We start from the raw sequence: 27,168 nt of genomic DNA, 5'->3' as shown, positions 1-27,168 counted from the left end.
CCCACAACAGCTTGAATATCCTCTTCCTCAGATGGAGTACCCCTCTGGCCCCATGTATCACCATTGTAAGCTCTGCCCTTATGGCCATCCTTGTGCTTTCACTGAAGAACCCACTACCCCTGAACCTGCTACCCCTGCACCCACTATACCTGCCAGTAATCTCAAGCAGCCTATGTATCCTTTCCCTCAAGTTCATTATCCATATGGCTACATGCGTAACCATCACAGACCTCCATTTTATAAAAATCATCCTTGGGCTCCTCCAACAAATGTGCAAGAAGCTGCCCCATCTATAACTGAAACAGTTGCTTCAGATGCCTTCTCTCACAAATTTCAAAGGCCTGTTTATCCTTTCCCTCAAACCTATCCTTTTGCTCACAACCAATATATAAAATATCATGCACCTTGGCTGTACTAATAGCCATCAAACCAATACCAAAAAAAACACTACTGGTATTTATACTATTGCTATAAAGCTTAAAGACTGCTTCCTAGTACCATATTTTCCTCCCAGCTTTTCAAAAAGTACCAAAAGTGAATTTGTCTCTAATGTCATGGCTGGTCCAAGCAGTATCAGTAACCTGAGGTGGAATAGCTGTACAGGCTGTTCAACCCCTTTTGTATCTGTTTATCTGGCTTGCTCTGTAATAAAGTTACTGAAAAGAACATGGAGCCGTGTCTTTCATTGGTGTATTACCTGGGTCTTTTTCTGGAGTTGTTTCTAGGTGACCAAGAAGTGGTAAGGTTTCAGTATGTTCTTGGCTATAGATGGGAGCAGTTCCCGCTCCATACAATACATGGAACACCCCATGGTTGTCTGAGTGACTTAAAGTGTGTGAAAATTTAGTGCAGTCATTGTATTGCAGGTCTGATTCAGTAAGCAAGAAAGTTTCTTGGTGCCTGCAGTGGGAAATGATGCTTCCCTTAGGCAGGGAAAGTGTCAATGAGACTACTTAAGACTACTCTGTAAGGATGTGTGAAGGCTGTGCCTAAAACCATTTGTGAAAGCTTTTAAATCAGTGCTCTAAGTAATATAAGTCCTGAACCCCAACTAGCACTTTACTAGCACTCTTGGTTCATCCTGGCTCCTCACCAAGTTATTCTTCTCAAATTCTATCTTGCAATTTCTATCACATTGCTTAAGACAATTGTTCAAGGACTGGGCTGAGATGGTCACCCTGAGTCATAGGGAAGTACTGTTTCTTCCTCTTCATCAAATAACTAAGTCCACTGCTGCTCTGCACTGGTTTCTGGCCTGTCTACTCATGTTCTCAAGAGGTTGATGTGGAAAACCTAGGCAGCCAGAGTTCCTAAGTGACCAGCTCCGTCTTTGTATGGGCTGTACTTTGTATGGACCTTGCCATTTCACTATTAGCCCAGTTTCAGAGGTTGGCAAAAGTATTAGCACCTTTTGCCCAGGAATTGGACTTCTCTTCCTTGATGACCATGTTTTCTGTAGATGTTGTACTTGACATGCTGTTTTTGACTACAACTTGCTACTGTCAGTCTTATCTTCAGCTTGCCACTTTCTCACACCTTTCACACAACTTTCATCTGTTTAGAAGTAAAGTTGGTGCCCTGCTGTGTAAGAACCTTGAATGGTATGCTTACATGTGAGAAAAGTATGAGTACATTAATAATTTGCTATATTTTCATTTTGAGAGGAAAAGCTTGTATCTAGTAGCATAACTACATACTAGCAATTGCCTGTGTTCCAATGGGACTACCACATCCATGGCTATCCTGGTAAATGACACAACTATGGATAGAATTAAGTGGGGCTGTGTCTCACTTATTTGTTTCCTTATTAGCTGCTGACATTCTGGGAAAGTTTAATATTCTGCTATGTCCAGGTATTGTCTTGGCCAGTAAAATCTGATGGCTATCCTGGCTGTCTTCTGTAGCCATAAAATGTCCTGTCCAAGGGACATCAATACCATAGGTCTTAAGCTCATGGGTACAACTAGCTGCTCTCCAGTGTTACTGTGTCTGTACAGTTTACCTTAATACAAGAAGTACTCTATCTAGGGCCTTAACAATTCCCCTTTCATTGCTGACTTTATCAAACAGTGGTTTGAATGTTTTCTTGTCTTATGGTAACTCTATGTTGCTAGGAATGGGGGTAAAATCATAAATGATGGGGCACTGAAGCTGTTCTGATAGTGTGGTACCGCTTTATTTTCTCAGGTCTCCCAGCTCTCTTAGGCTTCTTATCACTGTTTACAAAAGGTAACTCTAGGAGGTTGCCATTTGAGTCCTGCTGTTTGGCCTGCAGCCTTGTTACTACAATACCCTCAGAGACATCACTACGTTTCTGCAGCAGTTCTAGTACTGGCAGTGCTGGCATATCCCTCCCTAGAATAGCAGCGTATGGAGGGTCCTATAGTACACTTATAGCCTTGTATTCCTTAAAGAATTCCAGCTAAATTGCTTTGAACATAATCTGGTCTTCTCTAGTATGCCACCTTCTTCAAAATGTAAAAATTCTAGCCACTGGCAGTATGATGTTGAAGGTAACATGGTACTGTAGGTAGCAAACAACCAAACTCTTCTCATCTTGATCCAAAATCAGTGTCTATTGAGCCCAGATACAGATTTTGACAATTATTAAAATAGGCTAGGCTTGGTAGGTGTACAATTGCTTTTGATAACTAGGGCTTTCACCTAGACAGGTTGAATTTTTTGTGCTTGTTTGTTTTTTAGACTGTATGCTTGGGTGTCTGGTTTTGACTTCCATTTGTCCCTTTTTTGCAGTGTTTGTTCAACTGTGGAGAGGTTGAACAAAAATACTATCATATTGATATATTGGTTTGTTTGTTTGTTTGTTACTTCTCAATTCTTCCTTACACTGGCAATTTTAGGCCAATCAAAAGCTGGTAGGCAAAGTCAAATACAAAGTACAGGTGCAAGACACAAAGGCGTGTCCAGTACTGACATGTTGTAAATGTGGCAATTCTCCTCAGTAGATTGCTTAGACTTGAAGAGACCATTAACGCACAAACACACAATAGTGATGAGTCCATATAATCTTTTCATTATAGAAACTCACTCCTTATTATCAGACAAACAATGGCTTTGTCCTCTGATCTTCCTTCAGTGTATATATAACTAAGGTTTTGTTTTGTTTTTTTCATTTTTCCCAGATGCCTGCTGACTGCAGCTTCTCAGTGAAAAGGGCTTGCAGGTATGCTTTCATTATTGTTCACTATAAAGGATGTCACATTACACAGCACGTATGTGTTTGTCCTTAAACAGACGTTGGTGGGTATTTACTAGGATTAACCCAATCTGAACCGAGCCCATAATGGCCTACGATTCTACATTTCATTTATGCCCTTTTTGTGGTATGTCTAAATGCAATGTATAAGCTTGCATTGGCCAATATAAGCAGCATATCTGCAGAGGCTTTCAAACTGAAGGGTAAGTGTCCTTCTGAATGGGCTTGTTTTCTTGTAGTGTTGAGGGATGTCAAACTTGGGTCCTGGAAGCTCAAAGCACTGCAGAATTTGGTGTTTGGACTCCTGGAACACTGAATTGAAGCAGTACTTGGTAATTGGTGATACTGAATTGATAAATCAGAACACAATTTGACAGTGATGTGGCTATTCCTGAGGGTGACGCATCTGCTTTATTCCAGTCATCAATCGGATTTTACATGCTTTTTTTTCCCCTGGGCAATCATGACATAAGCAGTCATTGATGAGTGATTTTAAGTTTTAAAATGCATTTTAAGTCTTATGGTAAATTAGTAGGTATCAAAAAACAATAACTGCAAACAGACATAAGCCAACAACAACATGTAGGTCCAAAAACATTTACCTACCTCAAAAACAGACTCATGATTTCTTTACATGAATTGAATATTAACATGGACAAATTAAGAATCATTCCAAATAACAGCCTCAACTGCATCTATGCAGTAGCTTATCTGTTTTTCAAACAACTGATACTGACGCTAAATTATTTTCTCTTCCTGCAGCAGATATTGATGTCCAGTTTTTCTCTACCTGCAACTCCAGTAAACCTCATCGGCAGAGTCCATACCTTTACAGTGGCTAAAATATTTGTATAAGATTATTATATCTAAAAGTCTAAAAGAACTCACCTGAGCTCCTCTAACTGGGCACTCTTCTCGATCTCTTGGCTTTTTAAGCCAGTGAACTCAACACGCAGTTGCTCCAGCGCCAACATCATCCTCTGATTTTCACTTCAGAGAGAGAAAGAGAGAGCGAGCGTGTTCAGTGATGCACTGATAAAAATGTCAGAGATGGAAAAGGTAAAATAAGAGGGGTGTTGGAATTACTCAGTGAGCTCGTCGATAATCTTCTGTTTGTGGTTGATGTCATCGCGCAGGCGTCCAAGCTGTTTGTGCTGCGAGTCTCGATGATTATCTCTATACTATTTGACAGATGGAATCCAGCAATGTTGCTATTATAATGAGCCATATTACAAGTAGCCCACAGGAACTATGAGAATGATTGATTTGTTTTACAGCCAACAGTATAGGACACAGCACATTTTGTATTCACACTAAGAGTGGTAGTGGGCACACTGAGTAGCATCGCATGTCAGTGAGTTGTTGGATGATCACAGATGTCCATGTTTACCTTATGATCACCAGACTCCACAATGTTTTGCTGGTCGTCTTGAAGGCTCTCTATAAATAATGAAGCCATCAGTGAATACAGTAATTATTTAACACCGTTTAATTTTGTCTATTACAATATTACAGTAACAAACACAGACAATGGTAGGTACCGTTCTTATTAGTTTATACTTTTTAACATGGAATGTTTAGTGAAGTGTAGAAACTGTAGTGTGTAGAAGTGCAGAGATATAGAATTCCACATATCAATCCCCTGTGGGCAGTCAGTGCTACTTGCCAATCAGTATAATTATGGAATTTTGGAACTAAGGTTCAATTGTCCGAACAGTATGTTTCAAGTTGTGAGCAGGTTCATACTTGTCTGAACTTAATTTTTTAATGCAACAGTTATGCCTGGAACAGTTACCAAACTCTGAAATACACAAGGCTGCCTGGTGTTTGTGTAGGAAAATTTACCTGTGTTTTGTAGTCTGGAAAGCTCTTCACTCAGACAGTCACAGGTCTCCTCCAGTTGTCTCTTTTTAAGCTCCATATTCTGCATATACTCACTTAGAGAGCGGATCTTCGCCTCATGCTAACACGCAAACATCAAACATGGTTAGATCTGCAGACCGTGTGTGTGTGTGTGTATGTCAACGTGGGAGAGTGTGTGTGTGTGTGTATGTCAACGTGGGAGTGTGTGTGTGTGTGTGTGTATGTCAACGTGGGAGTGTGTGTGTGTGTATGTCAACGTGGGAGTGTGTGTGTGTGTATGTCAACGTGGGAGTGTGTGTGTGTGTATGTCAACGTGGGAGTGTGTGTGTGTGTATGTCAACGTGGGAGTGTGTGTGTGTGTGTATGTCAACGTGGGAGTGTGTGTGTGTGTGTGTATGTCAACGTGGGAGTGTGCGTGTGTGTATGTCAACGTGGGAGTGTGTGTGTGTGTATGTCAACGTGGGAGTGTGTGTGTGTGTATGTCAACGTGGGAGTGTGTGTGTGTGTGTATGTCAACGTGGGAGTGTGTGTGTGTGTATGTCAACGTGGGAGTGTGTGTGTGTGTGTATGTCAACGTGGGAGTGTGTGTGTGTGTGTATGTCAACGTGGGAGTGTGTGTGTGTGTGTATGTCAACGTGGGAGTGTGTGTGTGTGTGTGTGTCAACGTGGGAGTGTGTGTGTGTGTGTGTCAACGTGGGAGTGTGTGTGTGTGTGTGTGTCAACGTGGGAGTGTGTGTGTGTGTGTGTGTCAACGTGGGAGTGTGTGTGTGTGTGTGTCAACGTGGGAGTGTGTGTGTGTGTGTGTCAACGTGGGAGTGTGTGTGTGTGTGTGTCAACGTGGGAGTGTGTGTGTGTGTGTGTGTGTCAACGTGGGAGTGTGTGTGTGTGTGTGTGTGTCAACGTGGGAGTGTGTGTGTGTGTGTCAACGTGGGAGTGTGTGTGTGTGTGTGTCAACGTGGGAGTGTGTGTGTGTGTGTGTCAACGTGGGAGTGTGTGTGTGTGTGTGTCAACGTGGGAGTGTGTGTGTGTGTGTGTCAACGTGGGAGTGTGTGTGTGTGTGTGTGTCAACGTGGGAGTGTGTGTGTGTGTGTGTGTCAACGTGGGAGTGTGTGTGTGTGTGTGTGTCAACGTGGGAGTGTGTGTGTGTGTGTGTGTGTGTGTGTCAACGTGGGAGTGTGTGTGTGTGTGTGTGTGTGTGTGTCAACGTGGGAGTGTGTGTGTGTGTGTGTGTGTCAACGTGGGAGTGTGTGTGTGTGTGTGTGTGTGTCAACGTGGGAGTGTGTGTGTGTGTGTGTGTCAACGTGGGAGTGTGTGTGTGTGTGTGTCAACGTGGGAGTGTGTGTGTGTGTGTGTCAACGTGGGAGTGTGTGTCAACGTGCGAGTGTTCACGCATTCTCACCTGTGAAATGAGCAGCTGACAGGACGACAGCTCCCTCCCAGTCTCCTCCATTTTGCGGTGGCTGTCACTCTGCAGGCTCTCCAGGTGCCTGCAGCGTTTCACGAGTGACTTCAGCTCAGACTTCACCTTACTGACGTACACACACATCACGGCATACTCCTCCTCCAATATACCAGAGAGCTCACGTGGCTATGGCGGGAAGGAGAGAGAGGCGTCACCGACAAAGTGGAGAAACAGCAGTGGATGAACACACTAAAGTAACTCCAGCAGAGAGAAATAGTGTGAGCTGTGTGCATACTGGTGCAAGCATAAGCCACTGTTAATGCTGGAAGCTAGCAGATGAGGCAAACGAAAGGCACACAGAGCAAACAGAATTATCTGAAGAAGATTTCTAATGAGAGGTGTGTGTGCAGTATATATATATAGCACATTTCTGTGCCTGAACTGTAAACGTGCACACATACACAAATACACATACCAGTCTGATGTCACCACTGCCCAGGATAATGCTAAAGTCATTCAGGTCTTTGAGAAGGGTGTTCAGAACCTCTGTGATGCGTTTCCTCTGCTGACCACTCACTTCCTGCAGCCGAGAGAACTCCCTCTCCAAGCACATCAGATCCGTCTGAAAGATAAAGACAAATTACTTCTAACCATGTTAAACTCAAACACAGAAGCTTTAAATGAGATTTGATGTGTAGGAGACAGGACTCCCCATTTTCTGGGTAAGCTCCTCGCTGAGTAGCTTGTTCTGCAGACCCTTGTCCAGGACCTCCTGACTCTTCTGATCATAGCTAAGAGCCAGCTCCTCCAGTGCCTGCAAGACCTCCTTCACCTCAGCCTTAGCGCTCTCGCTCTCGGCCTGCAAGCGGCCTAGCTCACACTGCACTCGATCGCTGTCTGTGTGCGACAATGCCAGCAACTACACACACACACACACACACACACACACACACACACACAGATTATAGTAAGCAGACAAGCCTTGGTATCAGGCACGTCTACCTGAAGGAGAAAGACTGAGGAAAAAAAAAGAGAGAACAGAGAGATCTGAGAAATGAAATGAGAGAGTGAATGAAATCTGCACCTCCTCCTGATCCAGCATCTGTTTCTTCAGTTTTTCCACCAGCTGACTCTGCAGGTTAATCTCATCATCCTGTAGGTAAGAGAGGATGACATGACCAGGGGAAAGAAAATGTTATATTACTAAACTATTCAGTACGTACACTCAATGCAAAAAAACTTTTAAGGTGGATATTTCAGGTTCAGAAGGTGAAAGACCTCCCACATGGCTTCACTAATCACCTCAAGACCACTGGTAGAACTGACTAGTAAAAACTGAGAGATACAAAACCATGGCAGTCCAATGAACATGGGCTTCTCTGATACTATATCCTAAACTGAAATACACACAAAACCGCTTCTTGGAGGTGTCTCTGGATGTCATGATGAGGTATTGGTGGGACACTTCCTGACGACCATGTCACAAGAGACTACATTTATGTTGTGATTTTGTGCTTTTCCATATTTAGTGTTGTTAATGTCATTAGGTTACTTGATATGTGATTTAGATATCTGCAGTATATATCTAATAAAATGCCAATACAATTCTGTCTTTCTGGAAGAAGACTGCTGTATGGGTATATAAACTTTTTGCATAGCCACAAAGCAATATATGAGATATATCAGATGAGTATAATTTCAATTCCTAGAAGTGCATGCAGGTGCAGGGCAAAGTCAACCCAGTGGTAGACTTATTCTTTTTGTTCAAGTGTTCATTTTGTATTATGGAGTGGAAGACAAGAGTTGCTCATTGTCACTGTGGATCAGTGAGATATAGAAACCACAGTAGCCAAACAGTACCTAGGAAGAGATAAATATAGCTTTAGCTAAGAGATAATTATAGCACCTTTAAAACATTGAGGCATGGTGATCAAATGCATCAATATAAAAGAAATCCAAGGTTGTGTCTGGAGACTCATTTGACCGTGTGTATGGTGCATTATTCCTGACCACTGGCAATCTGTCAGGCCACGTTTAATGCTTTCTTCTCACCATATAATATTACCCCAAAATAGGATTTCTCCACCCTCATTCATAGCATGCAGATTTAGTGTTCAGCGCCACTCCCTAAATTGCTCTATTATCTTTTATCATCGTTAAACTTCAGATCAATCTGTCACTTGTGGATTACAGTAAACACACCAGTGAGTGAGTTACGACTGAAGCAAATGACGATCACTACTTTAAAATAAATAACTAGATAGATAAGCACACATAAAAAATTAAATAAGCAAGATAACTTGCAGCAAAAAAGTGCAGCTGATATACTGCTGACAGATATACAGTTCTGACGTTTCCTAGGATTGTTCAGTTTCAGTTGTACAGTTTCTTCCAGCTTCTGCAAAGTCTTCGCTCAGTGGAAAAGTCATATGTGTTCTCTCTGTACTCACCTTGTCATCAAGCTGTTTGTAGAGTTTTTGTACTTCCTCCTCCGTGGCTCGGACAGGGAAGGAGCTGCTGTCATCTATAGTGGTGTCCTCTGGAAGCTCACACTCCACACCACACACACCACCCCGCTCCAGCTCAGGGACCGCCTCACCTACACGGCAGAGGAATTCCCATTACCAACACACACACACCACTGTACTACAACTCAGGCACTGCTTCACCTATAACGGCAAAATAATATTGTAAGACGGACATCCGGAAGAGGGTGCTCTCTCAGACGTTCCCGTCCTGTAACAGCCTCACCGTTACGCCAGCGGTTAAGCTCCGCCTCCAGTTTCTGGATGCTTTCCTTCAAAGTCTTGTTCTTATCCTTCTCCTTCTCGTACTTCCTCCTCCACTGGTCCGCCGTTAGCTCCAGATTCACCGAGGCAGTGTTCCTTATGGTCTTAGCACTAGGGGAGGGGGGGATGTATGAGCCACACATTCTCTGCTGAGGTCTGAAGCCTTGAACTGAGTTTGTTTACCTGTTTACTTGTTTGGTTGTTATGTACTTATTTGTCTAGAGCATTACCGTTGTCCAAACATGAGTGTGGATTTGGTCTCGGCCTCGTTGAAGGAAGATGGCGAGCAGCAGATGAACATGGTGGTCCTGCAGTTCCCTCCCAGAGAGTCCTGCAGGATCCGTGTCATCTTGCTATCCCGGTACGGTACATGGGTCTTCTGCAGAAAGGGGTTTTATAAAGGGGTAATTTTGTGGATATTTGTGGTTATTTTGTGGATGCCTACATTGATGAAAGAGGTGCCATAATGAACAGATATACCAAGCCCTTGGTTTTGCCTTGTGTTGTCGAACTCACCGTGCCCTCTGCCAGAGCCGAAATCACGTTTCCCAGTGCAGACAGAGACTTGTTGATGTTTTTGGCTTCATCCAGGACAGACCCTTCCGCCCCTGTCTTACTCACCTTTGGAAGTGAGAAAAAGGGGATTGAAGTGCATCCAAATCTACACAAGCAGAGCCACTATGCACACGTGACGGCATCCCACCCCCAGATGGCGCTCTCACCTTCTCACTCCCGGCCAGGTCCACCAGATAGAGCTTGCCGCTCAGTTTCTGCTCCGTTTCCACGTGCTCTTGTTTGATGTTAATGAGGAAGATGCTGTGACTCCTGGAGCTGTGCTCGTTCATGTCTGGAGCACCAGTACAACAACATCTCACACCACGCCACTTACTGAACACGCTCTCTCAGAACTGGCTTCTAAGAACTGGCACTAAGAACTGGCTTCTTAAGTCAAACGAAACGAGGCTAAAACTGCAGCGAAGATGGAGTACTCACTGGTAACAGCCACATGGCGGTTAGATTTTCCTTCGTCAATCACATCCATCACTTCCTCAGGACTGGACACAAAGCGTTCTGTGCAGCCCTGTACCACACACAGACACACACACAAACATTTAAAAACAGCTCAACTGAATTCAGCAACATGGCAAACACCGCCTTAGCTCATCTGGCATAGTCATACCTTTAGCCACTTATATGTGTCTGACAGCTTGAGATTTTAGTGTGTGCATATGCTACTGCAATTTTCCTCAGTCCCAGGGACATTGGCTGAAGCTGATCTAGATTCACAGTGATATTTATGTTTGTTTATGTGGTTTTTATGTGGGCTGTCACAGATTAAGATTCAACCTACAATATCCAAGCTGCTATTCTTTTATAATTATGCAACCATTGCCTTCAATCCAACTTGAACTTCAGATTGTCACCCTTCAGTCTAACTTACCTTTACATATGGGACTCTGTTCTTATCTTCATGTACTGACAGATTGGTCTTACTCACTGACAGAAAGAGAGAAAGACAGAGAGAGATGTGGGAGAAGCAGGTTTCTCAGCATTTGCCAATCTCTGAGGAAAATGGACATATTTATGGAAATTAAGAGATGGAGAGAAACGATTAGAATAAATTAGGAAAGATGAGAAGCAGAAATTCAACAAGCAAACAAAACTGAGTTTACAGAACAGTAGGAGAAAAAGAAAGTGCTTTCTTTTTAACATTTTAGGAGATTATGCTAAAAATGCACAGTGTGCAAATCTGTATGGCTCTCAGATAAAACACATACAGTGATCAGCCTCCAACAGGGAAATGACGTTTCACTTCAGTGAGGCCAGACAGGACTAAATGTGAACATCAGCTTCTGCAGCATGCTGTGTGAATATTTGAATTCCCATTGCCACTCTCTGTCCCTGGGCAAAGTGCTCTAAATACCAGCTCACGTCCACTGCTCCCTCTCTGTCCCGGTTTGATTGTACTCTCCCACTCCCCTGCAGCCTGTCTGACTCAAATCCAAACCTCCATAATACATGCCGATAAGCATCTCCGTTTGGTCATGGAACATTATCTTGACCTCTTTATTATCATAATGCAACATGAACATTTATAGTATCCAACCCCCAACATCCCACCTCTGACTTTTTGCTCTCTCACACGCGCATGCACGCACACACACACACACACACACACACACACACACACACACACACACACACACACACACACACACACCAACAACTAAATGCTTTAAGATCGGCTGCATTGTTTTTAAACATTTCTTGACTTCTAAACATGCATTCTCACCATCAAGCAGGTCTCGAATTTTATCCATGTAGATTTCAAAGTAGGAAACCTGGCATAAACAAGAAGTGGATATATCAAGGTAGTGCATGAATAAAATTACATACATTACTAATCATTAGAAATATAACATTTCTCACAGGGGCATGACCTAGAAATATTAGAGTACATTGGTACCTTGATGTGAAACTCTAGATTTTCATCCATGGCAAAGATATGGTGGAAAATGTCATCAGCGATTCTTGGAATAATGCCCATGCCATTGGGATCATGGAGCTTGCCCTGATTAAAGCAGCCAAAAGAGAGAGAGATGAGAAGAGAGAGGACATTGCTGACATTGAAGGCTGAAAACTGTGAGGTGAAGTGTGTGGATAAAGGGAGCTGCCTTCCCACCTCCATGGTGTGAGTTTTGCCCGAGGACGTTTGTCCGTATGCAAAGATGGTTCCATTGTATCCATCCAGCACATCTGAAATGAAGGTGGCACATTTTACTTATGTAATGGCAATACATATACCATATTACCACATGAGCCATTCCACTTACATTATCCTTATGATAAGTAGTTATGATAAGTCTGGACTAATTGAAATCTGCAATTCTCACTGCGGATTCTACTTTGGATAATCTTTATCATATTCAAAGTGGTTCCAATTACAATAAATGTATTAACTGGAAATCTTTTTTGTTTTATGCATCCCTAAACATGACCAGAACTCACTCACCCAGACTTAGCTGAAAAGAGTAAGACAAAATACAGTAAAAACCCAGCCCTATTACTGGATTTGCTCTGAAGAAAGTGTTCGTATCAAACAATCTGCTTTTACAAACACGTGCATAGAAGCCACTTTTCCTAATCTCCCTGCATTGCTGTGCTCGGTATGTGCAGTGCAGTAGGAAGCAGCTTTTTTCTCTAACGTGCGTCAGTGAGAAGAGCAGAGCTGGGTTTAAAGTTAAAAAGCCTGTCAGCATGCAGGAAAGAGGAGAGGAGACAAAGGTATGAGCAAAGAGAGAAAGAGAGGGAGAAAGAGAGATGAAGGGATGGACAATGATGGAAGAGAACAGTAAATCCATGCGGAGGTTATCTCACCTAACCAACTGGTCAGCACACAAATGCAAAGATACACATATGTTCTCCTGTTCTCTGTCATGGTGGTATATTCCTATTTATACATATTCCTCTCTGTTTGCTTCTGAACTGGAGCCATTGCAATGCCTCCGACTGATGCACTGCAGTATTGGATGTACATTAGTATGTGAATAATGGAGAAAGGCAGGAATGTGGATGGGTGTGAGAGATTGAAAAGTAGGCCTCTGAGTTCAAATGAAGAAGAGAATGTTTCATGGGAAAAGACATGTCCTCATTTTTTTTTTTTTTAACATATCTACACTAGCCTGTAACAAAGTTCACTGATACAAGACTTGTTGCTAATGCTAACCCTTATCAGAGTAACACATGGCCTGTAATTGAAACCTACACACTCACCTTTGACAATCTGTTTGGCACAGCTGTTGTAGACCTGCTCTTGTGTAGTGTTAGTAGGAAAGACCCTGTCAAATACAAATGACTTGCCCTGCAGGAAATAGACAAATGAGAATGTTACAGTCGTAAAATACCAAACCCAGTGAGTAAGAACTGCTGTTAGATTAGTACAAACAATAACTAACAACTGCTGTGAAATTAGTACAAACAGATTAGTAAAAACAATCTTTTCCGCTACAGAATGGATAGATGGATGGTTACGCACTGAAACAAACACATTAAACTTACAGGTTCTCTCTAGTACTTTAATCATATTTGAATTACAAGTCCTAAAATGACTCCTTGATTTTAAATAAGAGAAATTTGAAAACATATGGAATCATGCGAATTTTAAGAACAACACTTCTATTAATCAAAATCTCAAATCTTATAATTCCAAGGAATTCAAACATCACTCACATAAACAAAAAAATCAATATTTACACAAACCCACTCTCCTCATCACTTGACAACTGCCTCACACTCATTAATTAGTCCCTCTACTTCCTTCTCCACAGGGAGCACGGCTTTGAGCTTTCCTCACAGAGGCATTAGCACAGCTGAGCATCAGAGGCCTCTCTCTCTCTCTCTCTCTCTCACTCTCTCTCTCTCTCTCTGGTGAAAAGATGTGAAGAGAATATATATAAGGTTCTAACTGAGTGAACGGTTCCCATGACTATTGTCACACTGCAACAGCGCCAGAATAAAAGAGTCTGCATTCACTTAAAGGTTTAAAATATGTACCATGTGTTGTGTTATGTGTGTGCATTGTATTGATAAATTTGTTCACGCTAAAACACAAAATACCTATCTGGGAGGTTAACACTGGTGGAGCTGACCAATTAGATAGTGGTGTAGGGGTTGTGCATTCTGCAGCAAAGGACCTTCTCAGCAGTGCAGGACTGCTGGGGAAGGCACGTGCTGTTTATGTGGACAATTTTTACACGTCTGCTGAGTTGTTCATGAGTCTGCAGAGAAAAGATACAAGAGCTTCTTGGTGGCCATACTGCCCGGCATTGCAAGGAACCAATGTTCCAAAATTCTTTGGCAGTGAATGGGTTAACAAGTAATTCAAATGTAATGGAAAGTAATCAGATTACATTGCTTTAATATAGTAATCCTTTGGATTAGGATTCAGATCATTTTTTTCAATGGGTTTTCAGTAATCTTTAACGAAACACATTTTTAAAGTAACGCTCCCAACCCTGGTAAATCCTATAACAACTCCAGCCAAACAGTAACACTCTGCAGGTCCTGTCTGTGTAACAGAGAGAATATTTAATTGTGTAACCTGGGTAAAGGATTTATGCCGTATATATGCTTAACATGTTATGCAGCATATCAAAAAGGCTGTATGCTTTTTGGTTTAACATTATCAATATCTAGCCAGACCCTTCCCATTGGTCTGAGCAGGAGTACAATTAAGACAGGAACAAACTAGAACAGGTGGGGGTGGAGGCAGATAGAACAGCAGAGAAAGAAAAAGGGAGGGAAAGAGAGAAAGTGAGAGAAAGAAAGTGTGGAGCTCACACCTGAGTAGATACAGAGAAAGAACGAGAAAGACATTGAAAGAAATGGCAGAATAATGAAACGAGGGAGGCCGAGCTAAAGGTATGGGGGGCATGCTCTAATAGCCTCACGCTAGCGAGAATTCTCTTTAGAAGATTCATCTTCCTTTCAGCCACACACACAAGGATACTCTTTACCATTCTTCCATGCCCTTGCAGTACAACCTCATTTCTCTCGTTAATGTCTCTCGTTTGCACTTTTAAAACCTAAAATACTTCCTCAGTCAAAAAATACTTCCCCGGTTGTCCTTCTTGACCTCAGTTGGCTCCACCTGTAATATGGTGCAATGACGTCCTATTTTCCCTTATTAGAACTAGACAGAAAAGCCCTTTACAGCAGGCCATTTTTAATAACTACTACTCATATTCAGCAGAGCAGGAATGTGAACTGGCAAAAGAGAGAGATAAAGATAGAAGAGAGAGAGGGAAGGAGAAGGGAAGAGAGAAGAAAATGTGATGAATTTATTTAATGAAAATATTTCACATTTTTGGTCACCTTGGAAGTTTACTGAAAGCCATAAAACACTAACTGGAAGAAAAGAGTTGGAGAAAAGGCAGGAAATTGGTAGAAATGAAACTCAGACATACATGCAAAACACACTTTGGGGCATTTCATAAACACTCAAACACAGACACACACACCCACACGTGCGCACGCACCTATGCATACCCTCAAACATAGACTGACCTCAATATCACTAGAGCACTGCATTTCTGTTACTAATGATACCTACAGTAAAAAAGATGATTACTAACTTCTCACTACATCATACACACTTCCTTACCAACCCTGATAATTCTCCATTTTTCAGCTGTAATGAAGGCTCACAATCACGTTTGAAAGGTGTACAGACAGAGGCTACAAATAAACCCATGTGCAAAAGGGCCATAAAAATCATATATGGTCATGAGTTATGTATCATGTATTAAATATGAGCAGCATATTTAATACATAAACTATTTTTATATGATTATGGACCCTTTCATATGCAATAACATTTTTCATATATGCCCCCTTTCACAATCTTCTAACAATGTATTTGGAACGTATCTGGAGTTATATACTCTAAATATATTTTTAATATGAAATACCATGTATATTGAGAAACTATCATAATTTAGCATGAAAAAAACATGCCAATTCTAGACCACATATGAATGCTATCATAATCAAACCAATCTAATTTGGCTAGTTACTTCTTTTTCTGGTCATTTGTATTTATTTATTTTTTAGAAACATTAAAAAAATTACAGCTGAGATTTACATTGCTTGATCATTTCATGGCGAATAGACAAACAGAAAGGGCTTTCCTTGTTCAATAAGTTTTGTGGATGATAATGATGCAACCGAGTTGACATTGATTTTTAAAATATTGTATATTGCATGTGTGATGCTTATGGGCTTTCTACACACCCTTTGCATATGGAAAGACTAAGATATAATCCACTGCAGAGCCTGAAGTCACTGAAACATGAAATCACGTACACATGCATGCACACGTTCTGGTTAAGACATGTGCACATGAAAGGGAAATACAGAGACTACTAGAGCTTTGTTCTGATATACATATCACACAACTGGCTGGACTAATGCTAAAATGATTACCCAGTAACCTGACTAACTTAATGTGCCTTTCATCAGAAGATTATTAGTATGCAGTCCACAATACAGTATACAATTATGAGATGTCAGACATCAAAAAACAAGATTAAAAAAGGTGGACTACATAGAAATACTTATATTTGAAAAAAAAAAAAAAAAACCTTATGTAACCAGAAATTGTATTATGCAGTATATAATCTTGCATTTTACCAGTTATAATCACATTGTGCATACGTAGTACATCATAAAATGCACTGTGTAGATTTATTCTCCCACTACAGTACACTGTGTAATTACCATGGATCCACCGAATGTAGATATGCCACACATAAATGTGCACTTGGATTATACCAGTTTTCTAGTGTATGTGGGTCAAGTCAATCCTGCTTGCTCCAGGCTCATTTCAGCAGTAGGATTCAGTAACTGAATACGGATGCAGTCTGTCTGTGCTTTATTACATATGTTTTGAGTCTGATGAGATTCATTCATTTCCATCACCCACACCTCTGTTGTCCTCTCTGCTGCTAGTAATCCTCATGCAGGAGCCAAGGCTGCTGCTCATTCTCAGTGCTGCATGCTTATACAATTCTTGGCTGTGCTGTTCACTTGGGACACCAGTTTTGTTCCTTTGCAGACACAGAAAAAGATGATGTAGGACACATTTTTTATTCATCCAATTATTTACTGAGTGCAAGTCATAACCGTTCCAGCTGATTCTTAGAGGGAGCTGGAGGGGTGGGGTGAAAAGAGCAAGAGAGAGAGAGAGAGAGAGAGAGAGAGAGAGAGAAAGAGAGAGAGAGAGAAAGAGAGAGAGAAAGAGAGAAAGAGAGAGAGAGAGAAAGAGAGAGAGAGCGCATTTTTGAGTCTGTCAAAATCTAGTTTGGCAATTTGTGTTACTGAGTTGAATTAAGATATTGAATATTTTGTTTATGAAAGACTTTAATTGAAAGTTGAAGGAAGAAGAATAAAGAATTTTTAACAAAGGGAGATAGAGAGAAAAGAAGAGAATGGCTGGACAAGTAGATGGATGGATGGATGGATGGATGGATGGATGGATGGATGGATGGATGGATAGTTAGAAAGAGAATCACATAATGCCTGCAGCCAAGCCCATCTGATTCACCCTGAGCTGTGGGAGTAGTGTGACTCAGACATTTGCATACTGGAGGGGGCAGACTGGGAGGACCCGTGCTGAACTGTGACAGGCACCTCCTCTCAGCTGTCCGAGAGAAACAGAGACCTCTTGCCCGGCCTAATGCTGCAAGCTCGTGTTAGCACTCTGCAGGACACAACATGACTACAAACATCCAGAGTCAGTGCTTTCAAAGCCTCAAACCTGACTGTCTACAGTACTGGACCAGTGAGATTAACTCCTACTCAGGGACACAGTGATAGTAGAACTTATTCAGATGGGAATATATATCCTGTTTTCAAGCTGTCCTGTGCATGTTCTTATGTCACTCAGTTGAATTCAACTATACAGTCATATTCCTCTCCTTGCTAACAAACTGGAATTCATTCAGCATGGATTGCTGTAGCTGTAACAAGGGCTATGTAGGTGTATGTGATCTTAATGGCTAAGCACATTCATATGTCTTCATACTGTCATTCTGTTGAGAAACTTAAACCTATCTAGCCTTGGAGACCAGGAGACCCAATAGGAATTCATTAAGACCCTGTCACTACAAGTAAGTCTCCAGTTGCTGTGTCAGTTCCTGTACCTCCATGCAGATTTATATAGCTCTGTGCTCTCTCTCTCTCTCTCTCTCTCTCTCTCGCGCTCTCTCTCTCTCGCGCTCTCTCTTGCGCTCTCTAAGGGTCTCTCATACAATCATCAATAGCATCGAACTCTCAACTATTAATCTAATCTAACTAATCTCACATGTCGCACAAATTCAAGATAGTGTGGAGACCAATGTTTTTTGTAACAGCAACACAGAAACACTTTTGTGCAGTGGTGTGTGCAGTGCTTGCATCATTCTTAAACTAAGAGCTCTCTCTCTCTCTCTCTCTCTCTCTCTCTCTCTCTCTCTCTCTCTGTGTGTGTGAGTGTGTGTGTTTGTGTGTGCTCATAAGGGAGCAGATTTATCAAGCAGATTTATATTCTGTTAATATATGCTTCTTTTATGCAGCCAAGATAATGTCACTACACGTCCTTTTATTGTATAGGACTTTGCTAGATGGCTAAATGAACAAGAATATTTACAGGAACTCTTAAAAAATAACACAAAACAAAAAAACCTTGCTTTCACAGTAATATCAATTATATGACTATATGAGTCATTTGTGTGTCTGCATTCCCAGGGTGAACTTCACAGATACATAGGCTACACAGTCAAAACACAAAAATGGACCCACCCCTCAGTATTTGAAGAGTTTAATGTTTGTCTCAGTACTATCCTCAGCACTGTGTATCCTCTTGCCCTCCATATTACCCTGTTACAGTTAATGTCTCATGTAACATCAATACCTGAGGAACCTCATTTGTGCTGTAGGTGCATGTGCAATGGATCTGACAGCAAGGTATACTCTGACGTGACACCACACTGCTGTAACTGTTGAGAGAATTGAAGGCTTTTGGTGTGTTGTGACAGGGTGGGAAATCAATTCAAGTAATTCGATTAATTTGCTATTTTGCACACTTATGGGGATTTCTTTTTGCTTTGGGGTTGGCTAGATGAGAACTAGTTGGTTGCCCAATTTTCATCCAGCCCAACCTTAGATATAACGGTAGCATAATTTTTAATTAAGGTGCATATACAATTCATAGCATTACAATCCTTAGTAATCACATAGCAGTAATGTGAGGTAATTCTCCCATGGAAATGTTACAGCCTTTGACAAATACCACTCTGCCAAAATATAGTCATAACCAGTTACTAATAACCAGTTACTGAATACGGTTTCTAAAATATTTACATACCTATAGTCGATCTAACTTCCTTAGAAAAAAATTAGGGAGAAATATGATACTCTCTGCGTCACTTTATTCATTAACCTTACAATCTTCTGAGTAAGATAATACTCAAGATAAACAACTTACCCCGATGATGACAGTGTCGTCTCCCTGAAATATGGGGAGAAATTTGTCTCCGCGGATAATTTCGGATTGATTCAAGGGACGAAAACGACACAGTACCTTAATGTTGCATTCTGCGCTAGCATCGGCCATTGTGTGATATACTACGTTTGTAAAAGTATTGCTGTTTTTAAACAGTAGTTTTTAAAACTGTTTCCTCAACCTCACTCAATATTAAACGTGGCTAAAATTTTGTTTTGAAATAAGATTAGGTGACTGTTGGGTTTGAATAATCGAAATAACCAGGCGCAGTAAGAGTTGGTTGGATGTCAGATACGCAGGACCTTGTCTTGAGGCTTCCAGTATCCAAAACAGAAAATGCGGCTCTGTGCAAAGAAAAGAAGTGAATGATACTTAAGGTCTAACGTACAGCTTGTGATTATTAAAGGCTGTCGGAACGATTCTGTGTTATGTCTTGACAGGTTCGCAATTTTGCCTATTCCACGCGCATCCAGAAAGAGAGGCGTGCACTTTGATGCAGGGGAGGCACGCTGTCTGTCCTTTATTTGGCAGGGGGTGGGGTTTATGTTGGGATGTGACGCCGAAGTGATGCTCGTATCAGGACCACTGATTTGCTAGCCAATGACAACAGAACATGACAAAAGCTTCTGTCTTGGGATGGCATAGGTAGTCTAAACTTAACACCACGGAATGACATACAGAACAGCTTCACACTGAAATAAAACAAAAACAAAACAAAACAAAAAACAACATATTATCATATTATTATATTAATGAACTATTATTTATAATCATTATTTATTATTCTATTATTTATAACTATTATTCATAATCAACTACGGCTGTTATTAGTCAAGCTATATCCTATAATAGCCTAATTTTATAGTAAATTATTATTTTACAGACTATCGAGTTAGTCTTCGATTGCTTACATATTGATAAACAACACCCTCTTTTAGCGCATTTTGAATCAGCCTAGATACGAGAGAGGCGGTTACCAAAATACAGTGAACACATCCATTTTGCGCTAGAACGTTTTGACATCGATAGGCGTTTGCGGTTTCAAATATGGGCTCACACTACAATTCTCGCGAGACTCATGCTGAGTTAACGCCTGACGTTTGAGGTGTTGTCAGCACCTTGCAAGTCACTGAGGAAACTGGCGTTGTGCACAAATTATCTAGCTAGTTTGCTTTCAAACTGAAAATTAGGAAATATATCGTAGGCGCTCTCTGGTATTCCCATTTCTTCTTTTGTTTCGCAATGGCTGACCCAAAATACGCCAACTTGCCAGGCATCGTAAGTCTCTACGATTCAATACCAGTTTACTAGCTAGAAAGCTAACAGTGTAGTTGGACTGGCTAGCTAGCAGGATGCCTTTTCACTTAGCTAAGCTAACGTTGGCATTGTTTCTAACAAAAATAGTTTTGTGATCGGACAGATCAAGTGTGGCGCTCTTTAGAGCACAGTATGTTGGAAATAATTTCGCAGACGTAATAACGAGTGACAATTGGTAATAAATGAATTGAGCTACCTAAGTGGATTACTTAGCTAGCGGGCTCCTAGCCCGTCTATTCAGCGCTAAGCGCTTCTGTTTATAACCCCGCAAAACGCCGGTTAGCGTGAATCATAAGCAGCTTGTAACCCTAGCTAACTAGATAAACGCTCGGCTACATTTGTCGTTCAAGGGCAATTGTGTTATTTTGCCTTGTAGCAAAAATGTTTACCTGCATAAAATTGAAGGATAACTGTTGTGCTGATTTCAGTTAGATACTAGCTAGGGTTAACGATTGTTTTATGGTACAGCTTTGAGCGTTAGCTCTGTAAGAATAACGGCGAGGTTGGTCAATCAGCTTTCGCTGATCTTATCATTAACGCTGAACTAACTGGGAATTATTGGAATATTATAGTGTTATTGGAATAACACGTATGTGAGCGGAGCCCTGCTGCTCAGCAGCTGCCATACTGGCAGACGGGTTTCTTGGACGACGCGGTTCTGTAAAGGGCGTTGGCCTAGGGAAATGTGCGGATATGTGCTTGGTTTTTTGGTTCGTTTTGGTTTGTTTTGGTTTGCCACGTGGCGCTTGTCTCAGGACACCAGTCTGCTGTCTTTATGCTGAAACTCTTGGCCAGAGGTTTGCCCATTAACAGAATGGCATCATCTCCACGCAGGCCTCTAACGAGCCGGACGTCTATGAGACCAGCGACTTGCCGGAGGATGACCAAGCGCAGTTCGAGTCGGTGAGTGGTCTGGAGTTGAATAGTTGAGGTCGTCCTTTGAGATGTTTACAGAAGGTGTGCTCATAACTGACGCAAAGATAATCTGATAGTATACTTTCCCTCCCCTGTCACAACACCTACTCTCCTTGTTTTGACCCGCCCCTGGATGCTAGTTCGTGCAAGTAAGAGGTCCTCATTTTTTGCCTCAGGGCTGCATGGGTTGTAATCTTGATCCCTTCTCTGGTGCATCAATCAGGGATAATCATAGACTAGAGCTGTGGAACTGTCTGATTTTTATCTGTAATTGGAATCCACCTTAATTTATTGTGCTTGTTTTATTCTTTGTATTTCTAGTTCTACACCTTTATGATGTACACATGTAGAGTGTGTGACTGGAGGACAAGCTATTCGCCAGCCAAACTTACATGATTGTGCTTAAACAAAGTAGAGATATTTTCATGTATATTCAACATAATTAGTGATCCTAATCCCATGGTAGGTGTAGATGATGGCTAATTCCTAATTCGCAGGCAAAATGCTTTTTTTATAGCAATAGCGAAAAAGGGAGTGTGTGAGTGTGTGCGCGCAAGCACACGTGCGTGCGTATGTGTCTGCGCCCCTGTTTTATTCTGTTTCCTGCCATGTGCCTTCAGAGCAAGGTCCCTATGTGTGTAACACCTGCTCATGTTCTGATCCAAAGGGAAATGTGCTTTAGCCCTTTCATCTTTTCACTTTTGGCCTTACTAGCAGATACTCTAGCACAGATGTTCAACTCTGACTAACTCCTAGGCTCTGTCACGCAGCCTGCATCTAACAATACATGTGACTCCAGCACTCTCATTCTAACTCTGATCAGTCAGTGGCTTGTTGTCATCTGTACTCTGAGCTTTGCAAACCTGAGTTTGCGCAGCATATTGTAACACTGTCTCAGACACAGCTTTGCCATGGTGTGAGAGATTAGTGGAACTGACGCCTCTCGGCTGCTTGGGGTTGCGGACAGGGAGGAAGGTCACGTGATGAATAGATGAATAGATAACTCCATTGATGCCTAAACCCACTGCCCCTTTTTCTCCGCCGCCAGCTCCTGTTGTGCATGTCACATGATAACCGCATTAATGTTTCTTTCTCTTTCTCACTGTCTTTTCACTCTCCCTGTGTGCCCCTCCCCCTTTTTATCCCCTCTTGTTTGTTTGTTTGTTGTTGTTTTTTTTATCTTTGTCACCCTTTACTCTTTCCCCCTGCTAACTGTCTTTGGGAACCTAAGGAGCTGGTAAGAGCCCATGCGATTCCCACTAACATCTAACCATTCCTCCCTACCTAATCAAAAGTCTTCTTTACCTCAGATTGATTCATTACAAGTGATTTTGCCTTTATCATTTGTGTCAGTAAGGCGCAGTTGGCTGGCCTCTTGTGAGGGTGTTTGCACCCTCATCATCCTCATTTTATTTCAGTGCTAACTTGCACATCATTGTGCATAGTTGTTTCAGCATCCATACTGGAGTCTGTTGTAGGCTGTTTTATCCTTTAACTAATAGAAAGCAAATATTAAACACATGACATCTGTGCAGCCTGGGCATTTTTGTGTATGGTTTGCTTTAGTTTCTGTTATTACTGGGGAATAGATTCAGTACTCTATCTCCTCTAGCCAAGTCGCTTTACTCTTATAATCTTAGGTCAAATGTCAAACCCAGAGTTAACTGAAAAATTCAAGAGTCTGGGTTCATAATTTCCTCATCTCTCTCTCTCTCTCTCTCTCTCTCTCTCTCTCTCTCTCTCTCTCTCTCTCTCTCTCTCTCTCTCTCTCTCTCTCTCTGTGTATGAGTGCAAGTGAGTAAAGGATTAAATTATTTGGAATCGGAAGTTCAAATCAACAGATCTTCATTGTAGTACAGTGCCTACTGCTTTAGATCATTTGGGACCAAAGACCTGCTCAGGTTCACCTTTCTCTAGCCAATCTATGTTTGAAGGCTTGGGCTACACACTTGTCCTTCTTAACCTATAACTGAATAATCACTGAGACCTCTATATCTGAAATCAGGGCTTAATCACTGCATGGGCAAAAGGTTTTTGTGTGTGCATGTATCATGTTCTTGGCACCATTTTTTAATCTGGCATTAAAATGCATTCAATTGCTTGTGCATAAACATTTCAGATTAGTTGAAGTGTTTTAAACAAGACCAGTGGTAGTAGAGTTTAAATTTGGGCCCGGCTGGCTTTGTGTTGAGTCTTTCCAGACTTGACTTGTACAGAATAGTCAGGGCTTAAAGGCCTCTTGTGGGTACTAAAATGTCTTTGGCTTACAAAGGCAAAAATGTTGGATCTAATCACTAAGCATGTAACATGTTTATAGTTGCAGACAATTCTAAAATGCTTCTCAGCATTTAAATACCATATGCACATTTAATTTGCATTCTAATTCCAGGTGTTACATTTTTCTAGTGTTACGAAATAGCTCTTAATGCTCATTTTTATACCCTCCAAATACATAAACACTCCTCCAACAGGAAGAGCTTTGCAGTGACAGTGTGGAGCGCATTGTGGTCAACCCCAACGCAGCCTATGACAAGTTTAAAGACAAGCGCGTCAGCACCAAGGGCCTTGGTGAGTAGGATGCATAACGGATGTCCACATGTAATCTTAAAATGATCCTTGTTGGGGTGTCATTACTGCAACCCTTCTTCCCTCAGACTTCTCAGACCGCATCAGCAAGAGCCGCAGAGTGGGCTATGAGTCGGGAGAATATGAGCTTGTGAGTTCATCCCTCAGTACTGCTGTTAGTCTTCTACAAGCTGAACTAAGTGTTGTAAGGAGCCGCCCCGATCCTGTTATCTTATCCTGTTGTCTCTCCCGCTCCTCTTAGCTAGGGGAAGGGTGTGGGGTGAAAGAGACTCCTCAGCAGAAGTACCAGCGGCTCGTTAACGAGATTCAGGAGCTCACAGAGGAGGTTGAACGCATTCAGGTTGGGCTGCAGCACACATCCACCCAAACTCTGTACTGTCATCATAGCCTGTTCTTGGTAAAAAAAACATTTTCTCTATTTAGACATCAGGTATGCCATAGCTACCAATTTGTACAGTGATTTTGTAGACATTTTGTAGAGAATTCTGAAGTTCTGTGTCCCAATGAATGTGAATTTTAGTTCTGTCATTGCTTGGACAAAATATAGCCACATATCTAAAGTAGATCTCACATTACAAAGCTGCTGAGCCGTTGAAGTGCACCGGTCCCAGGTGTGTGTGTGCGTGTGTTTGTGTTCATGCACGCATGCTTGCGCTAGTCTCAGGTGTGTGTGTGCGTGCTATTCTGTGTTTGGACATGTGCTTTCAGACGAGTGCTAAAGAGAGCAGCGCTGAGGAACGCCTGACACCCGTGGTGCTGGCCCAGCAGGCCGCCCAGCTCAAGAAGCAGCTGGTTTCCAGCCACCTGGATTCACTGCTGGGCCCCAACGCCCACATCAACCTGGCCGACCCAGACGGAGCTCTTGCCAAGTAAGGAATGGCAGAGCAGTGGGAGGAGGGCATTGCCTAGTCTTGGACCAGTGTTGTTTGCACCAAGTGTCCTTTTAGCCATTGTTTGGAAAAGGGGCCAGACAGGTTTCAGATCAGCAACCATGAGAAGCATTGAGAATTGATGGCTGAGAGAGACTGAAGGAAGTGGATTGAAGGAACTGGAGTTCCATTATTGCAGTGTGTTTTTGCAGCAAGGTGGAGGCTTCATTTTTTTGGGTGCCTTATATTTATAATACATAATTTCCTCTGTGTATGTGTGTGTTGTGTGTTAGGCGGTTGATGACTCAGCTGGAGGTGGCAAGGGGCATGCGTAGTGGTGTATCGGGAGAGGGGAAGTCTGCGGGACCCAAAGGGCCAGATGGCGTTGTCCTGTACGAGCTCCACAGCCGACCTGAACATGAGAAGTTTACGGAGTCTGCCAAGGCAAGACAACTTGATGCTTTATTTCTAAACTTCGATGGTGTATGATCTTCTGAAGATTAAATCTTCCTATTATCACTCTATTACCCCCCCCCCCCCCCCCCATGAACAGATAGCTGAGGTGGAGAGGCGCTTGGCTGACTTGGAGACTGCTGTAGGTTCAGGATCAGATAAGAAGGTGGATTAACTTGCCACACACGTTCCTACTGTCCTTGGTCTCCTCTGGTTCAAAGGCATACAACTACTATTAGTTGTAATAATATCTCAGTGTTTGACTAATGTATGGCCATCAGATTGCATTATATCTGTGACATAGGGAATCCTCTCTTGTTCTTGAGAGTGCTATGCCTAGACTTTATGACTGCTGTAAAACAGTCATGTCTGAAGTTTGATGGTGCTTTTCTTGTGTGTGCTGCAGGGTCCTCTCAGTGCTGGGCTTCATGGAGCCAGCCTAATGGTGAGTAGAGGCCACATCACAGAATCAGCTGCTTTTCAAATGCCAGTGACCCGTAGTGTGTTCTGTCCAGTGCCCATGCTTCTGTAATGCTGTGGCATTTCCCCAGTTGTCTTCACATTCTTGGCATTCATAGCTCTCCATCTCTCTCTCTCTCTCTCTCTCTCTCTCTGTGTCTGTGTAGGAGACCATGGAGCTGTTGCAAGCCAGAGTCAGCGCTTTGGACGCTGCCACTCTGGACCAAGTTGAAGCCAGGCTGCAGGTAACCATCAGCTCACAATGATTTATCTTAGTGGGCAACTGCCCAAGTTTTCTGAAGGGTTTTCGATCGAATGTTGCCTACAGAGAATGAGAAACCATTGGAAGGTTTGAGCAGCAGTAGCTGTGATATAGATTTCTGCTGCCCTGAGGTGCATCATCTGTCTTAGGAACTCTGCAAAGCAGTCTGCAGCAGATCTTACTAGAGTAGATATTAAAGTCCAGTTATGCAGTTATGTAGGCCGAATGAGCAGATATAAAACCGTAGTGATTTCTTTAACTGACTGAATCAACATTTTTGTGCTTCTGTGAATGTATACATGCCTGTTCCACGTGTGTTTCAGAGTGTATTGGGGAAGATGAATGAAATCGCAAAGCATAAAGCTGCAATTGAAGACGCTGAAACACAAAATAAGGTGGATGTGCCTTTCCACACAGTGCATCTTTCTTTCTTTCTCTCTCTCTTTTTCTCTCCCTCTCACTCTGTGACTTGTGAATGTAAATGGAAATACATGGCTTGCACATGTCCACTGTCCTACATCAAGCCTTAAATTGTTATTTTCAGTGTTCCTAGTTCACACTTAAATAATCTCAAGTCTCAGAATTTCTCATTTCACTCTCACCTAATCTCAAAATCCATTATCTCTCACTCAAATAATCTCAAAACCCAAAAGATCTTAATATGATCTCAAGACATATTGGGTGAAAAACTGATTTGGTCGATCATGAATTTCATACAGGCAACAACAGGCAAGAACATCACTGAAATGGTGTTTATGCTGTACAAAACGTGCTATCACCACACATTGAGCCAGTAATTTATTGTCTTATGAATGTATTCAGTGGCTTTTAAAGTCATCGGATTTGTCTGGACTCCAAATAACGTTAATGAAATTAATTAATTTAATTAAGTGATCTTGAATTTCTACAAGGAAAAGTAATTTAACAAAAATAACTTTCTGAAAAATGGTGTTTGCATAAGTAAAACTGTGTTGTGGAAGGTCCAAGTATACAC

At 41.9% G+C, this 27,168-nt stretch overlaps 2 protein-coding genes across 5 annotated transcripts in view; one reads left to right on the top strand and one right to left on the bottom strand.

Moving 5' to 3' along the window:
* kif5ab (kinesin family member 5A, b) overlaps positions 1-19,802 on the bottom strand; it is a 28,881-nt gene extending 9,079 nt beyond the window's left edge. For all 4 annotated transcript variants that reach the window (XM_081717955.1, XM_081717953.1, XM_081717954.1 and 1 more), the window contains exons 1-20: positions 19,296-19,802; positions 13,046-13,133; positions 11,955-12,028; positions 11,739-11,843; positions 11,565-11,613; positions 10,713-10,768; positions 10,265-10,352; positions 9,994-10,118; positions 9,788-9,892; positions 9,502-9,650; positions 9,234-9,382; positions 8,933-9,081; positions 7,567-7,635; positions 7,196-7,401; positions 6,958-7,105; positions 6,480-6,668; positions 5,063-5,180; positions 4,608-4,657; positions 4,304-4,398; positions 4,106-4,207 (exon numbers count right to left, since the gene is read on the bottom strand). In XM_081717955.1, coding sequence (XP_081574081.1) covers positions 4,106-4,207; positions 4,304-4,398; positions 4,608-4,657; positions 5,063-5,180; positions 6,480-6,668; positions 6,958-7,105; positions 7,196-7,401; positions 7,567-7,635; positions 8,933-9,081; positions 9,234-9,382; positions 9,502-9,650; positions 9,788-9,892; positions 9,994-10,118; positions 10,265-10,352; positions 10,713-10,768; positions 11,565-11,613; positions 11,739-11,843; positions 11,955-12,028; positions 13,046-13,133; positions 19,296-19,424 — 2,243 coding nt within the window. In that variant the 5' untranslated portion in view covers positions 19,425-19,802. The remainder of the gene's footprint in view (positions 1-4,105; positions 4,208-4,303; positions 4,399-4,607; positions 4,658-5,062; positions 5,181-6,479; positions 6,669-6,957; positions 7,106-7,195; positions 7,402-7,566; positions 7,636-8,932; positions 9,082-9,233; positions 9,383-9,501; positions 9,651-9,787; positions 9,893-9,993; positions 10,119-10,264; positions 10,353-10,712; positions 10,769-11,564; positions 11,614-11,738; positions 11,844-11,954; positions 12,029-13,045; positions 13,134-19,295) is intronic.
* Positions 19,803-20,401: 599 nt separating this feature from the next.
* dctn2 (dynactin 2 (p50)) overlaps positions 20,402-27,168 on the top strand; it is a 17,359-nt gene continuing 10,592 nt past the window's right edge. The window contains exons 1-11 of the mRNA XM_035523989.2: positions 20,402-20,591; positions 21,465-21,533; positions 24,017-24,113; positions 24,200-24,261; positions 24,373-24,471; positions 24,840-25,000; positions 25,294-25,444; positions 25,554-25,619; positions 25,860-25,898; positions 26,080-26,157; positions 26,498-26,569. Of these exons, the coding sequence (XP_035379882.1) occupies positions 20,556-20,591; positions 21,465-21,533; positions 24,017-24,113; positions 24,200-24,261; positions 24,373-24,471; positions 24,840-25,000; positions 25,294-25,444; positions 25,554-25,619; positions 25,860-25,898; positions 26,080-26,157; positions 26,498-26,569 (930 nt within the window). The 5' untranslated portion in view covers positions 20,402-20,555. The remainder of the gene's footprint in view (positions 20,592-21,464; positions 21,534-24,016; positions 24,114-24,199; positions 24,262-24,372; positions 24,472-24,839; positions 25,001-25,293; positions 25,445-25,553; positions 25,620-25,859; positions 25,899-26,079; positions 26,158-26,497; positions 26,570-27,168) is intronic.

The sequence above is a fragment of the Electrophorus electricus genome, chromosome 7, assembly GCF_041902795.1.
Source record: "Electrophorus electricus isolate QZ-2024a chromosome 7, ASM4190279v1, whole genome shotgun sequence".
Lineage (NCBI taxonomy): Eukaryota > Metazoa > Chordata > Actinopteri > Gymnotiformes > Gymnotidae > Electrophorus > Electrophorus electricus.
The sequence above is the reverse complement of the archived record's forward strand: the minus strand, read 5'-3'. Positions and strand labels throughout refer to the sequence as shown.